Source organism: Aquarana catesbeiana, linkage group LG03 (assembly GCF_042186555.1).
Source record: "Aquarana catesbeiana isolate 2022-GZ linkage group LG03, ASM4218655v1, whole genome shotgun sequence".
Taxonomy (NCBI): Eukaryota; Metazoa; Chordata; class Amphibia; order Anura; family Ranidae; genus Aquarana; species Aquarana catesbeiana.
The window spans coordinates 520,319,921-520,335,395 of record NC_133326.1 but is presented as its reverse complement, the minus strand read 5'-3'; the positions used below and the strand labels follow the sequence as shown (position 1 = coordinate 520,335,395).

General features: G+C 40.2%; 1 protein-coding gene across 1 annotated transcript in view; it reads right to left on the bottom strand.

Moving 5' to 3' along the window:
* Positions 1-219: 219 nt before the first annotated feature.
* POLR3B (RNA polymerase III subunit B) overlaps positions 220-15,475 on the bottom strand; it is a 179,488-nt gene continuing 164,232 nt past the window's right edge. Inside the window, exons 25-28 of the mRNA XM_073621205.1 lie at positions 11,043-11,209; positions 8,317-8,430; positions 4,109-4,282; positions 220-1,761 (exon numbers count right to left, since the gene is read on the bottom strand). Of these exons, the coding sequence (XP_073477306.1) occupies positions 1,632-1,761; positions 4,109-4,282; positions 8,317-8,430; positions 11,043-11,209 (585 nt within the window). The 3' untranslated portion in view covers positions 220-1,631. The remainder of the gene's footprint in view (positions 1,762-4,108; positions 4,283-8,316; positions 8,431-11,042; positions 11,210-15,475) is intronic.

The following is a 15,475-nucleotide window of genomic DNA, read 5'->3' as shown; positions in this document are numbered from 1 at the left end:
GAGATATGCTGCAGAGGAAACAACGAAGCTGGGAACATGTTACATGGCCGCTAGAGATCAATGCTATTACCCTAAGCAATGTTCCTACTACAGACTGCTGAGGTTCAAGTGCCACACATCATATACCAAAGGCCTGCAGGTTGGGCACCGGGGGTCTAGAACCTCAGCTCATTACAACTGAACAGCAATGGGAAAAAACAAAACAAAAAAAACACCACATACAGTATATTGTTTATTTGACATTGGCAGACTGTACATTTGTCATAAATAATCAACAAAAACTTCTCATCAAACATCTTTCAGTGTTTTCCAAAAATCTTTTTATGTTACAGGTATAAATACAAAAGCTCAACTATGTACTACTTTGTACATGTGAGAAACAGAAATGTACACTTTTTTTGTACCGAGGACACGCCCCCAGAGACAGCAACAAGTATGGAAAAAAGTGAGTGTCTGCCATATTCCTTTTATGCTTCTAAAGTGCACCTGTCACTTTACACTATGGATGCAGCCAATTTTAAATGCGTTATGATTACCAGCCCCATTACTGTTATCACTGTTATTATTATTAGGCCCCATTTACCCAAGCTTACCTAAGGAACTGTCTGCACCGCATTAATCGAGTACAATTTGTACTAAAGAACAACAACTGAGGAACAAAAGGCTGGAACCGAAAAAGTGTTACAGTGTAGTATCCAGTCTTTTTCTACCATGAGGAACAGGAACAAGCTTGTCAAAGGCCATACTTCCAATCCTGGTCCCTCAGCTGTGGTCCATTGTTTTAGACCCTAAATGCTTATGTACACTATATTGGTGGGACACGCATTTTACCACAATGCACATTAATGAATGCATTCATACTGCATGCCACTCTAAGGCACCTGTACACTGCTCGACACACCTGCATTTTATAGCACCAAAACACACAGATGAACCATCTATGGATTGTGGTGTACTGTGTTCGCAAAAATGTTGCAATTCCATTATAACCTACATTGGCAGCCTAAGGAAAATTAATGGGCTGCCTTATCTCAACGCACATTAAGGTGCAAATACCACGCAATAACATGTGAAGTAATGTACCATAATGCAGGAGAACAATGTAAATGGGCCCTAAGACACAAGAAGAGGTGCCTAAAATTTGTATCCTGTAACATTTTCCCTAGTATTTACAGTGGCTGAAATAATAGGCGTTTTAACTACAAGGAACTTCGAGTTGTTCTGGTAAGCTGTGACATGGCTTTTATAGTGATGTTTCCAGAGGCACAACGTGAAATGTGCTAAACTTGGTTTATAAAATGGTAGTCATCCTTGTGCACAAGTGACATGTCCACTTTAAGGCCAGGTTCACATATGTGCGGCCACAGGTTCGTGCCTAGGGTCCGGTGTGTGTCTGTTTACCGGTTCAGGTGCAATTCAGGTCTGAATTTTTGCCTGAATTAAGACCTGATCTGCACCCAAACATGCACAGGACCCTTTTGCAATCCGCTCCATGGCCATCCCAGACCAGTGTGAACCGGCTCCACTGGGAGCTGATCACACTCGCATCTCATGCGAATTGGATGCGGAGAAACTCGCATCCAATTTGCACATATGTGAACCCAGCCTTAGTCTTGTAAACAAATACTTTCTCATTCATTGTATCTTGACAGTTTAAGTCTGGGTATGATATTCATAGACTGCAGTTCTTGGAACAGTAACTTGCAGGCATACGGAATTCGCAGCGAGGAGACATGACAGGAGGACTTGCAGTAATGGCACCTAAAAAAAAAACAAAAAAAAACAAAAAAAACAAAAAAAACAAAAAAAAAACACACATCGTCAGGCTGGCCCATTCTGGGGAAAAAACTAATGTCAGCAGATTTCCCACACCTACATACTGTAGATACAGTGGAATAGTGATTGAGTGACAGACATATTTACTCTGTCAATTCTCACCTCAAAGTCTTGCATTTTGCTGTATGCTTGTACATGGCAGAACTAATATACAACCCAAATTTCAAAAAAGTTGGGGCGCTGTCTAAAATCTACATAAAACAGAATGCAATGATTTGTAAACCCATATTTTATTTACAATAGAAAACATATCAAAAGTTTAAACTGAGAAAATGTACCATTTTAGAAAAAAAAAAAAGGTCTGGAATTGATGGCAGTAACACATCTCAGAAAAGTTGGGACACGGCCATGTTCTTCCATTCTTGCCTGATAGAAGAAGATTCTAACTGCTGAACAGTTCTGGATCTTTGTAGTATTTTGTTTTCCAAAATGCACCCAATATTTGCAATTGGTGAAAGGTCTGGACTGCAGGCCAGCCAGTTAACCACTGCTGAAATATGCAAGGCCTTCCCTGAAAAAGACACTGTCTGGATGGGAGCATGTGCTACTCTAAAACCTAGATATATCTCTCAGCATTGATGGTGCCTTTCCAGATGTGCAAGCTGCCCAATCCAAATGCACCCCCATACCATCAGAGATGGTGCTAATAAGTTGGAATGTCCCTCTCCTCTTTAGTTTGGGGGACGCAGCACCCATGGCTGCCAAATATATTCGGATTAGTGTGACCACAGGACAGTTTTCTCACTTTGAAATGGAGGTGCTTCAGGATCATGTGCAGATTTGGCTTATTTGCATGATAGAGCTTTACCATGCATTTTTGGCTGGCACAGTGAGCTGTGTTCACAGTGATTTTATAGAAGAATTCCTGAGCCCATGAAGTGATGTCCACCACAGAATCTAGCCCGTTTTTATACAGTGCCTTCTGAGTGCCTGTAGATCAGAAGCATCCAATATTGCATTTCCACCTTGTCCTTTGTGCACTGAGGATTTTTCCAGTTTCTTGGAATCTTTTGAAATGATGTACTGTACATGATGATATATTGTCTTTGCAATTTTACGTTGAGGAACATTATGCTGAAATTAATCGACATTCTTAGAAGCAGCTTTCCACAGAATGGTGAACCTCTGAAAGATGTCCTTTTATACCCAGTCATGTTACTGATCTGTTGCAAATTACACAAATTAGTTGCAACATGTTCTTTCAGCTCTTCCTTGTTAGTACCATTACTTTGCCAGCTTTTTGTTACCCTGTCCCAACTTAGAGACGTATTGCTGCCATCAATTTCAAAATTACTTTGTTTCTTAAAATGGTACAGTTTATCAGTTTAAACATTTGATATGTTTTTCTACAGTGAATAAAATATGGGTTTAGGAGATTTGCTGGGAGAATATTTTAAATTGCCCCACCCCCATGTACCTTGCCTTGGTATTACTTTGTATCCTCTCCTTCAAGACATTATATACATACACATAGCCCAGTAATCCTTACTTACTCACTGGATTTACCAATGTAGTGGATTCCTCCACTCCCAGAGAGCTTAAGACCCTTTCCCTTTGGATTTAATGGGTTGATGGGAAGAACAAAAGCAAAAAAAAACCCTTAATACTTACCTGTGTGGCTGCCATCAATCATCACCACCTTGAGAAGTTAAAGTGGTTCTAAAAGCTAAAAGTTTTTTTTACCTTAATGCATTTTTTGCATTCAAGTAAAAAAAAACATCTGAATGCAGGTCCAGGCCCCCCCCCCCCCTCTATACTTACCTGTGCCCTCTCTCCACTCTCTTATACTTACCTCTCTGCCTCCTCATAGGCATAGACAGCAGCGGGAGCCAATCAATCACAGCCAGTGACGAGGGAGCGGGGGGTGGGGCTGAGTCAATGGACACACACAGCCGGCTTGGGAGCGAGCCTGCGCGAGTGCCTCCATAGCAAGCGGCTTCCTATGGTGGGCACTCGGCGGGGGGGGGGGGGGACCAGGGGCATCGGTAGGGGATCTGAGGAGAGAACTGGAGCTGCTCTGTGTGCAAAATCATTGCACAGAGCAGGGAAGTATAACATGTTTGTTATTTAAAAATATATTTACAGTCACCTACAACAGAGACTTCAATAGGCTCTGTGGTTGCATTCACTGGCCCCATGGGCAGCAAGACCGGATAAGTAAGGTAAGTACTAGGGTCTTCTTTTAAAGGAAGTATTTTTTAAAATGTATTTCATGTAGCAACAAAGTCACTTTGAACTAGTTACACCCGAAAAGACCTTTCAGATTGCCTACCAGCCAGAATAGCCCAGCAGGCCACACTCTCCACAGACGTCCACCTCAAAGGCATCACTAGAGATCATCAGTCTCTCAAGCAACAGCATGCTGGCTCCATAACCAATCAAACAATCTCGTTCCATTTCACCGAGACGCAAACCACCATCACGAGAGCGTCCTTCAGTGGGTTGCCTGGAGGGACATAATGGAGAAACAATATGATTTGTAGCATTATGAAACTAGAATGTAAACAACCACCTGATCAGTCTCCGTTTTAATAATAACAATAAAAAAAAAAGTTATATTTCATTTTTAATGGATTGAAAAGGCTGAGTAAGCGACAGGGGGGTGTTGATGGACAACTATACATTGGGTGTTTGGGAAACACAGTCACTTTGAATGGGCAATGTCTCTAACCAAGAGAGATTGGATAGAATCACTTTTATCCCATGCTAGTTTACAGCATTCTGATCTCAGTTACAATGGTGTATAAAGTGGATGAATACATTTAGTTTGCTTCCGAAAACCGAAAGAGTGCCTGTTCAAAACAACCCTATTTTACTCATCTGTATGGAGCAATAAGTGGATACAGTATAGATGTTAGCATCATGTAATTCAAAGTTGTTGTCACTGTTTAGAGGTTTTCACATACTATGGAGATATGATCCTGAAAGCAGTTAAATAGCAGCCAAGGTGTTTGACTTGGAAAACCTCCACTGAAGCTGCTCAAAACAAAAGCTGAGCACATTAAACAAACTGAAGACAAGCAGGATATGGTGACAGCTTTTCCTGACAGCAGAGCCGCCCCGTCAGCTGCAGATGTTACAGACGCTGCACTACACGAATGCAAGAGGGGAGCACACATTATCCTGTCCGGCCTTCTACAAACATCCAGAGCCCGAGATGTCACTCACTGACAGTTTCTTTCTATTGATTACTCTACAGAGAAGAACAAAAATGTCTACTTTTTTTAGCATATCATAGAATGCAAAGAACATGCTTTACTAGGGCCAAACTGAAGAGTGTATTCACACTATTAACTGCCCTTATGCAACAGCAGAAAATACAGTTCAAATATGAGTGCAAGATATTTTTTTTAACGCTGACACTTATTCTTAATGTCAATCAGCAGATTTTTTTTTATCCATTTTGGATATAGTGGGGAAAAACTAAAATTTCAGTGAAGTCTGACACCATTGTGTAGATTTACCCTTCACTATCTGTCCCTGTGACACCCATACAAGAACTGGGTCGAGTGGTTGTCACTGTGGCAGGAAGGCACAGACAGCCACAGAAACAGATGTTCTAACCCTTCCCCACTTTACCAAAAATGTGTTTTTGTCTATGTCCACGTTAAAGAACAATTCTACTCCTTCCCTACTTTAATCAAAATGAAATGTTTTAGCTGAAGTTGGGTTTCAAAATAAATTAGTTTTGAAGTAGAAAGAAGATGGTCATGACTGACCTTTTCTTCTAAAAATAATAGCTGTTGGGGCAAGCAGATACTAAATTATTGGCTTCCGTACTTTCTACTTCATTGATGTGGAACAAGTTTGCAAACCAGAGATTCTGATTTAACAGATTTTCTCTATCTACACTAATGTGCAAAAGTTTTAGGCAGGTGTAAAAAATGCTGTAAATTAGGAATGGTTTCAGAAATAGAAGTGTTAATAGTTTATTTTTATCAATTAACGAAATGTAAAGTAAATAAACAGAAGAGGAATCCAAATCAATCAATAACTGGTGTGACCACCTTTGGCTTCAAACCATCATCAGTAATTCTAGGTACACACAGTGCTTTAATAAACTCGGCAGGTAGTTTGCTCCAAACATCTTAGAGAACTAACCACGGATCTTCTGTGGATGTATGGTATGATGTATAAATATCCTCCTGTATTTCTGACCATTGAGGACACCATTGATCCTGACTAAATCCAACTCCATTTGCAGAAATCCAGCCCCAAACTTACACGGAATCGCCACCATGCTTTACTGCTGCCTGCAGACACTCATAAGTTTGCATTTTAAAACTGTACAACACCCTCCCCAGAACTGATTCCATCTCTGTGCAAAAGCTGCACATACAGTGCATCCAGAAAGTATTCACAGCACTTTTTCCACATTTTGTTATGTTACAGCCCTACTCCAAAATGGATTCAAATTCATTATTTTCCTCAAAAATCTACAGACAACACCCCATAATAACAACATGAAAGAAGTTTGTTTGAAATCTTTGCAAATTTATTAAAAATAAAAAACAGAAAAAAAAAAATCACATGTACACAAGTATTCACAGCCTTTGCCATGACACTCAAAATTGAGCTCAGGTTCATCCCGTTTCCACTCATCATCCTTGAGATGTTTCTACAACTTGATTGGAGTCCACCTGTGGTAAATTCAGTGGATTGGACACGATTTGGAAAGGCACACACCCGTCTATACAAGGCCCCACAGGTAACAGTGCATGTCAGAGCACAAACCAAGCCATGAAGTCCAAGGAATTGTCTGAAGACCTCTGAGACAGGATTGTATTGATGCACAAATCTGGGGAAGGGTACAGAAACATTTCTGCAGCATTGAAGGTCCCAATGAGCACAGTGACCTCCCTCATCCGTAAATGGAAGAAGTTTTGAACCACCAGGACTCTTCCTGGAGCTGGCCACCTGGCCAAACTGAGCGAACGGGGGAGAAGGGCCTTAGTCAGGGAGGTGACCAAGAACCCGATGGTCACTCTGACAGAGCTCCAGCATTTCTCTGTGGAGAGAAGAGAACCTTCCAGAAGAACAACCATCTCTGCAGCACTACACCAATCAGGCCTGTATGATAGAGTGGCCAGACGGAAGCCACTCCTCAGTAAAAAGGCACATGACAGTCCGTCTAGCGTTTGCCAAAATGTACCTAAAGGATTCTCAGACCATGAGAAACAAAACTCTCTGGTCTGATGAAACAAAGAATGAACTCTTTGGCCTGAATGGCAAGTGTCATGTCTGGAGGAAACCAGGCATCGCTCATCACCTGGCCAATACCATCCCTACAGTGAAGCATGCTGTGGGGATGTTTTTCAGCAGCAGGAATTAGCAGACTAGTCAGGATCAAGGGAAAGATGAATGCAGCAATGTAGAGAGACATCCTTGATGAAAACCTGCTCCAGAGCGCTCTGGACCTCAGACTGGAACGAAGGTTCATCTTCCAAAAGGACAATGACCCTAAGCACACAGCCAAGATAACAAAGGAGTGGCTATGGGACACAACTGTGAGTTTCCTTGAGTGGCCCAGCCAGAGTCCAGACTTGAACCCGATTGAACATCTCTGGAGAGGGGTCTGTGGTATACCTTCTATTGAAATTGGACAGAGCGTTGTGTGTGTGTGTGTGTGTGCGAGCATATGTATGTATGATGTAGTGTGAGATTGTGTGCGGCTGTTTGTTGCCTTAGATACTTTTATTGGGGGTGTGTTTTTCTTTTTCTCTGGTTGCTATAGCTTGCCCCTGATATGCTGTACAAATTACTTTTTGTACAGCATATCATTTTTTAGGCTAAGGACACGTTATTCCGAATTGGTCTAGCATATGTTATCCTGACTTGTATTTTTTGATGGGCTCTGTGTAGCTAACAATACTGCTGCCATCGCCATATTAGATGGCATTTTCTTGTTTTGATTGTGTAGTTCAAAAATGAAAACTACAAATAAACACCTTTAATAAAAAAATAAATAAACCATCTCCGAAGAGATCTGAAAATGGCACCAATGCTGTCCATCCAACCTGAAGGAGCCTTAGAGAACCTGCAGAGAAGAATGGGAGAAACTGGCCAAACATAAGTGTGCCAAGCTTGTAGCATCATACTCAAAAAGACTTGAGGCTGTAATTGGTGCCAAAGGTGCTTCAACAAAGTATTGAGCAAAGGCCAAGAATACTTATATACATGTGATTGTTTACAGTTTTAATACATTTGCAAAGATTTCAAACAAACTTCCTTCATGTTGTCATTATGGGGTATTGTTTGTAAAATTTTAAGGAAAATCATGAATTTAATCTATTTTGGAATAGGGTTGTAACATAACAAAATGTGGAAAAAGTGAAGCGCTGTGAATACTTTCCGGATGCACTGTACTCAGATAACCTGCAGGGGAAGCTGATGGAAAGTGGTTAAATGTTATATTACATACAGCACACCTCTATGACCCCTGATCACATGCTTTTATACAGATATACGAGTACACTGTACCTGGTAAGGACAGCCCTGGGTCCTCTGGCTCGAGCATGCATCTTATCCAGCACCATGTGCTTTAGTTTCTGATAGTATACTGGCCCAAAGTAAATATAGGCCTCAAGTGGCTCCCTGTAAGATGAAAGAGAGAAAAGTCAGACAGGCACTGAACTTGTGTGCTGCCCATTTAAAGGAAGTTATCATAAGGTGCCAGATAATAACAGTACATGAACTGAGCATTCTCTACCGTCCCAATGAAAACGAGAATGGGTCACGTAGGTATGACTTTTCCACAAGCATTCACTGAACTATGCCCAAGCACTATCATTTAGGGACGTAGAAGTGCTAAATCCAGGGTGGATAAAAAAAAAAACATGATTAAAAAAAAAAAAAAAAAAATCTAAATTTTTTTTTAATATAAATTGGATTTTTTTTTATTTTGATCAAATTTATTTTAATAAAATGCTTTTGGAGTAAAAATCTATCTAAAGAGTTTTCTATTTAGGATACATTAATAATTTAGTTTATTCAGCATGAAATGGAGCTTAGTTGTGTAGCATGAGGCTGTACTGTATATTCTGCAATATTTACATTTTTGGTAAACTCATTCAATGAATCCAAGCTCTGCAAGCTGAGATAACATGCACTGCATTCACACAATTTCACAGTAGCCATGAGACAAAACCAAGTTCAGGAATATTCCTTTATCCCATTGTTTTGCAAATCTATGTACACCACAATTGAAGGAGTTCTGATATCGCTGTTTTACTAACCTGACAGCTTATTATTCTTAATAAGAAACCTTCATTTTGTTTGCAAATATTAAAGATTCTAACTACCAGCAGGAATACATTTAACGAGCACCTGTCATTTCAGATCCATCATGGCAGCGCCTGTTAGCGGGCATCCAATCACCTGCTGCCGCCACGTCCCTCACCTTGTTGTGTCACTGCCGCATCACCGGCTGTACCATTAAAGCGAATGGGACTGTCTTTATGTCAACAGCGGGTCAGAGGAGGAGCCGCTGTGGGACAGAGATGACAGTTGCTCTTTAAAAATTATGATTTAAATCGAGCCTTTTTACTAGTGATTTAAATCGTGATTTATGTCGATTTGATTTAAATCAAATCCACCCTGCTTAAATCTACACAAATACAGAAAAAGGTACAATTTCATTACTTTCATCTAAGGCAGGCCTTAGTTGATGGGGGAATCCCTCCCGTGGAGCTAGGAGAGCCGTCCCTGCCAGGAGAAGACAGTGTTTATTGTTAGCGGCTATAGCCGCTGGCAATAATTGCATGGTAGTAATCCGACATGCTGGTTGTGCCCAAGTTGATCGATGGATCAACTTGGGTACAGTATGCCCATACATGGATCGGATCTCGGCCGGTCCCTACTGAACCAGCCAATATTTAATCCATCTACGGGCAGCTTAAAGCGGTTGTATACCTGCAAACGAAAGAAAAAAAAAAAACCTTTAAGGCAAAGGCATAATGAGCTAGTATGCACAGCATACTAGCTCATTATGAAATACTTACCTTAGAACGAAGCGTCAGCGTCACATCCTGGTCACAACCGAGGGAGCTGACATTTTCCCCTTGGCCTCTCTTCCGGGTTCGCGGCTCGGGCGCTGTGAGTGGCCGGAGCTGCGATGATGTCACTCCTGCGCATGTGCGTGGGAATCCTCCATTGCGGCACGATACGCAGGACCTTGGCCGAACCTTCACTGCGCATGCGTTGCTGACGTCAGCGGCTGTATGCAGGGTGAATATCTCCTAAACCTTGTAGGTTTAGGAGATATTCATTTTACCTACAGGTAAGCACTATTATAGGCTTACCTGTAGGTAAAAATGGGGTATACAACCGGTTTAAGGGAAATCTATATAGCTAGCTGATTCAACTTTATCAGGAACCACTCAATCGTGATGTATAAGCATGACCCCCGTTTGCCTGTTAAACATAATGAGAATGTCAGTCATCCAAGAGCTTTGCATGCTGGTCAGTTTTGAAAACTTATAATGCCTTGTGGAAAACAAAAAAGTTGGACTTATAAAAATGTACCAGTCCAGTGGCCAAAGGCTCCAATCTTGACCTTCTTTCAGAGCTATAGCCACCAAAGAATCCTCCAGGTCCGATGCTTCCTGGTTCCATCTGCTGACTGCTACAACACAACTAGGCATTTGACACACTATTGTATGCTGAAGATTCTTTGATGATGACCATAGCTTGTCAAGAGAGTGAAGGTAGATATCACAGTTTCTCAGGTTAAACATGAATATTTTGCAAAGTACATTTTTTTTTCTTAGGACAAAGTCTTAATAAAAAAATGTGACTGCATTAACATTTCTGACTAAGTTGGCAATTTGTGCATCATGTGTGGAAATCAATATAAAAAATGTCTCCAACGCTATCAGACATGCAGCTTTATCCACAAGAAAATCCTATTACCAAACAGAATGCACTCATGAAAAGCTTATGTCACACTAGCTAAAGCCAGAAGATGATCATTCCTTTCCGCAGATCTTACCACTTGTACAGAGGGTGCATCAACAAAACGTGCCCCCTTCAAAGGCATCAGGGTACTCTACTGGTGCACACAATGGAGAGCCCAATAGAGTCACTGGTGCTCTTTCATTTTGCCAACATTACAATGAAGAAAAGGGTATAACAAATATATCCACTTACTATCTATAGCATGATACCATCCGAATATATTTAATCCCACTTTATTAAGAGGGTCTTACCCAGTGATTCCAGAGGTAACATAATCTTTTCCCAAGTAGTTGTAGCCATATCGTATTAGGTCTTCACAGACGTCTTTAACCTTGCTGCCTCCAAAGGCCGTTCCGTAATGGAACCTGCCATCCAGCACCCCTGCCTTCCCAGCAAGCAGTTCAATAAGTTTTCCCACCTGCATGTAGACATGGAAAAAAAAAACAAAAAAACACTTGAGCTCATAAAAGATGGATTTTTCACAAGAAGACCACACCAAAAAAGCAGAATTCAGATATGTTAATTAATATGTCTGAATAGGAGAATGAACAGTAGAAGTGGATCGGTTGCTTTGCATCAAATGGAGACAATTATGATATACTACAACAAAATTATGGAAGGTTCCTTTATGTGGGAAACCTTAATAGTCAAAAGATAATATGTGCAATTTAACATCTTCATCTGTTCCGTAATGCTTGACTTTCAGAAAAGCTCTCTAATTTGAAGAGCTTTACAGCTATTGTGTTTCATTTTCTATTGAGTTTTTAAAGCATAACTTTTGAGTTTTAAAAAGTATGGCAATCTTCAGAGTGTCACTACTTATAGTGTTACTAAACCCACAACAGTAAAAACAGTGTGTATATGCAGTAAAGCATGCTTGTTATACTCACTGTGGAACCTAAGAGGTTAATCCTGCGCTTTGTGCAAAAAGGCTGTTTGATCCTGTCTTCTCTGATCGTCGCCTTCCACAGTCCCCAATCCATCACCTGATAGAACAGAGCCTTGGGGACACTCTGCACATGCTCAGTTTGGTGTGTATTGCTAGATAGTTTTTTTTTTCTTAGGAGGGTGCATGTGATCAGCATTGTCCAGGCAGAGGGTTTAGGGGCCCTTCTGCCTCATAGGACAGTCAGAGAAGAATGGAAACTCCTCCTACAAGCTTTAACCAAGCACTCATAGAAGTCATAAGACTGCTATATACTGCTGATGTGAAAAAGGGTATTTAGCAGTTGATAGTTACTAAAATGATTGCATTTCCATGTTCTGTGTACTGTAGGAGACCAGATATAGTGAATGCAGGTTCCTGGGTTTAGTAACACTTTAACATTGACACAAATCTTTTTGCGAATTGTTGTCCATGATGTGTGGTGTAGGGATCTTATAACTCTGAACTCTGCAGAATCTAATTTTTATCTGCTTTATCATCCACACATTTGCATAGAAACCCCCCCCCCCCCCCCAAAAAAACAAACAATAGCACTGACTATTCTACACTGAGTTAGATGACCAGTACCCCGTGTTTGCTGATCTTCTCCATGGTAATCTATGCAGTAAACACAAGAGATACATTATATATCTGTATTTATCTGTGGTCCAGATTACAGTGTAGCACATAGTAAGTTGCAAAAAAAAAAAAAAAAAAAAAAAAAAAAAAAGGACTTGCAAATATTTTACTTATTTTGGAAGTATTTTACAAGATAAAAGCATTTAGGCTGTGGAGTGTGAAACAAACACATGGGTCTCTAGACAGCGTTTAACAGGTATATCTGGGGGTTTGAGGATCTGGTTTCCAAACATGGTTCATCGTTATGGGGTGGAGAATTTAGACTTTGTTTTTTTGGTGTGATATGTTGAGTAAACAAAAGCAGGCTTCAATATGTGCTTCTACGGTTCTTGTGGTGGAGTCTACTAGTTGGGAAGCTATCAGAAGCATTCCATTTCTGATGTGTGGTGCAAGTCATCCTACTACTAGAAGTGTCACTGTGTGCTAGGACTGTACTGATGTATGAACATGAGACATACCTGGCAAGAAAAAAAAAGCGGAGGATGGGCTGTAGATCACTTGCACATATTTGTGAGTATGCACACACAAGCAGGAAGTGTGGCATCCATGCATATTTCAGAGTATTTGTAAGTAAACACACAAAAGTAATGACGGGCAACTCGGATTTATGTATTTTGTTTACTGAACAATACGCAGTGCTTGTTTACGTGCCAGTGTGGACAGGCACATTGTAAACAATAGACTGCATTTTAGATTAGTAAAAAAAAAAAAAAAATATGCTTTACTGAGTGTTTTCAAGCTGCAGTGTGCAAGAGCCCAAAATAGATGGTCAGTGAATATTTTAAATAGGACGTTATCCATTTTTTTTGTGTGTGTATGTGTGTGTATTCAAATGTGTGCATTTTACTCTACTGTGCAAAAGTTTACGCAGGTGTGAAAAAATGCTGTAAATTAAGAATGCTTTCAGAAATAGAAGTGTAAATAATATATTTTTAGCAATTACCAAAATGGAAAGTAAATGAACAGAAGGGAAATCCAAATCAAATCAATATTTTGTGTGACCACACTTTGCCTTCAAAAACCACATCAATTCTTCTAGATACACTTGCACACTTTTTTTTTTAAGAACTCGGTAGGTAGGTTGTTCCAAACATCTTGGAGAATTAACTACAGATCTTCTGTGGATGTAGGCTGCCTCACAACCTTTTGTCTTTGCATATAATCCCAGACATACTTGATGAGATCAGGGCTCTGTGGGGGCCAAACCATCACTTTCAAGACTCCTTGTTCTTTATGCTGAAGATAGTTCTTAATAACATTATCTGTATGTCATGATGGATAAGTTTCTGCCTGTATTTCTTAGCATTGAGGACACCATTCATTCTGACCAAATCTCCCAACTCTATTTGCAGAACTTGTAAGGAACACCCCACCATGCTTCACTGTTTTCTGCAGACACTCATTATTATACCGCTCTCCAGCCCTTCTGAGAACAAACTGCTTCCTGCTACAGCCAAATATTACAAATTTAGACTCATCAGGCCAGGGAGGAGGAAGTGAAAAATGAATACAGCAGATATACAGTAGGTGCTGAGAATTTTTTTTTTTAAATATCCAATTCGTTTACAGTGCACAGTTTAGTGAGGGATGCTGAAGAGTTGTAAAAGTGTTTAAAGTGGAGTTCCACCCAGCACATCTTTAAAGCCCAGTCTGCTTTGAAATCTGTCTGTGAGAGATCTGGCTGATGCAGTATAACTACCTTGTGTCTTGTTGCTGTGCTCAGTCTTGTCATGGCGTATGACCTGTGATATGAAACAGTCTTCCACAAACTCACCTTAGTAGCAGAGTTTGGCTGATCCTCTCCCAATTTGTAAGCCTCCAATACAGCAGTTTGTTATTGACTGTGTTTCAATCAACATATGAAACCTATGACCATTAGAACCTGCTTGGTAAAACTGGTTAATCATACACTTGACTCAATCCTACAAAATCCCTGACTTTGCGCAAGTGTAAGAATTGATGCTGGTTTGAAGCCAAAGGGTAGTCACACCAAATGTTGATTTAATTGGCATTTTTCTTCGGTTCGCTCACTTTGCATTTTGGAAATTGATAAAAATAAACTATAATATCTATTTGTGAAGGCATTCTTTGTTTACAGCATTTCTTCACACTTGCCTAAAACTTTTGGGCAGTACTGTAAATCCTAGTCTCTATCATTTTCACGTACTTCTTTCATCTAAAGTATCTGGTTGTTCCTGGCAGTCATCTTTTTTCTTTGTTCTGAACTTATCATACAAAGCACAGAAACTTATCTGTGCTTGTGGGATCAGTTTTCATCCTTTGGCTTGCCATTTAGAGGTACAGGACACTGTATAGACACACAGCACGCCTGTATTCGGTAGTTTGTTCAGCCACCACACTGCCCAACCAATCACAGCCCGCCTCTGGCACACACCCTCTCCCAATCAAAGCCTGTCCTAGAAACACACACCCTGTATCTTTCCTTAGGCAGAACAAATTATGGAATACAAGCACACTGTCTGCACAGTATCCTGTAACCTCACCCTCCACCATCGGGAAGAAGAGATGTATGATCACATGACAATCTTTTAACCTGGACAGAAAATCCCAAATTTAGATTTGTCATTAGAACTGGAATAGAAGGGAAGTCTTCCAATTTTGACACAAGTAACGATGTTCTCTTTGGAGAGATGCCCAATCACCTCCTGTTGTGTCTGTTTGCCCAACTGGACACAAATGGGCAAAAAAACAAACAGGTTTTTATACCTTTTCTAATGTATCCAAAACTAAAAAAAAAAAAGTAATGTCCTATGTCCTTAGATTAACTTTATACTTGGGGTAAACAGCTTAATAGGAAGATGAAATGTGTATATATATATATATATATATATATATATATATATAAGTGAGCTGTTCTACCTGCCAAACTTGTACATATATCTATAGAAAGAAAAGGAGGGTGCAGCGACCTTGTGCATTACCAAAGATAACATTTATTTAAAAAAAAATGTAACAGCAATAGTAATACTCACAAACAAAAGTGATAAAAAAGAGACTTGTCAGTACTCCAGCAAATGGAACCGTGTCTCTAGACAAATACAGCTAAGGGTAGGTCTATTAAATGTTAATCATTACTATGCTGTGGTTAGAATGCTGCAT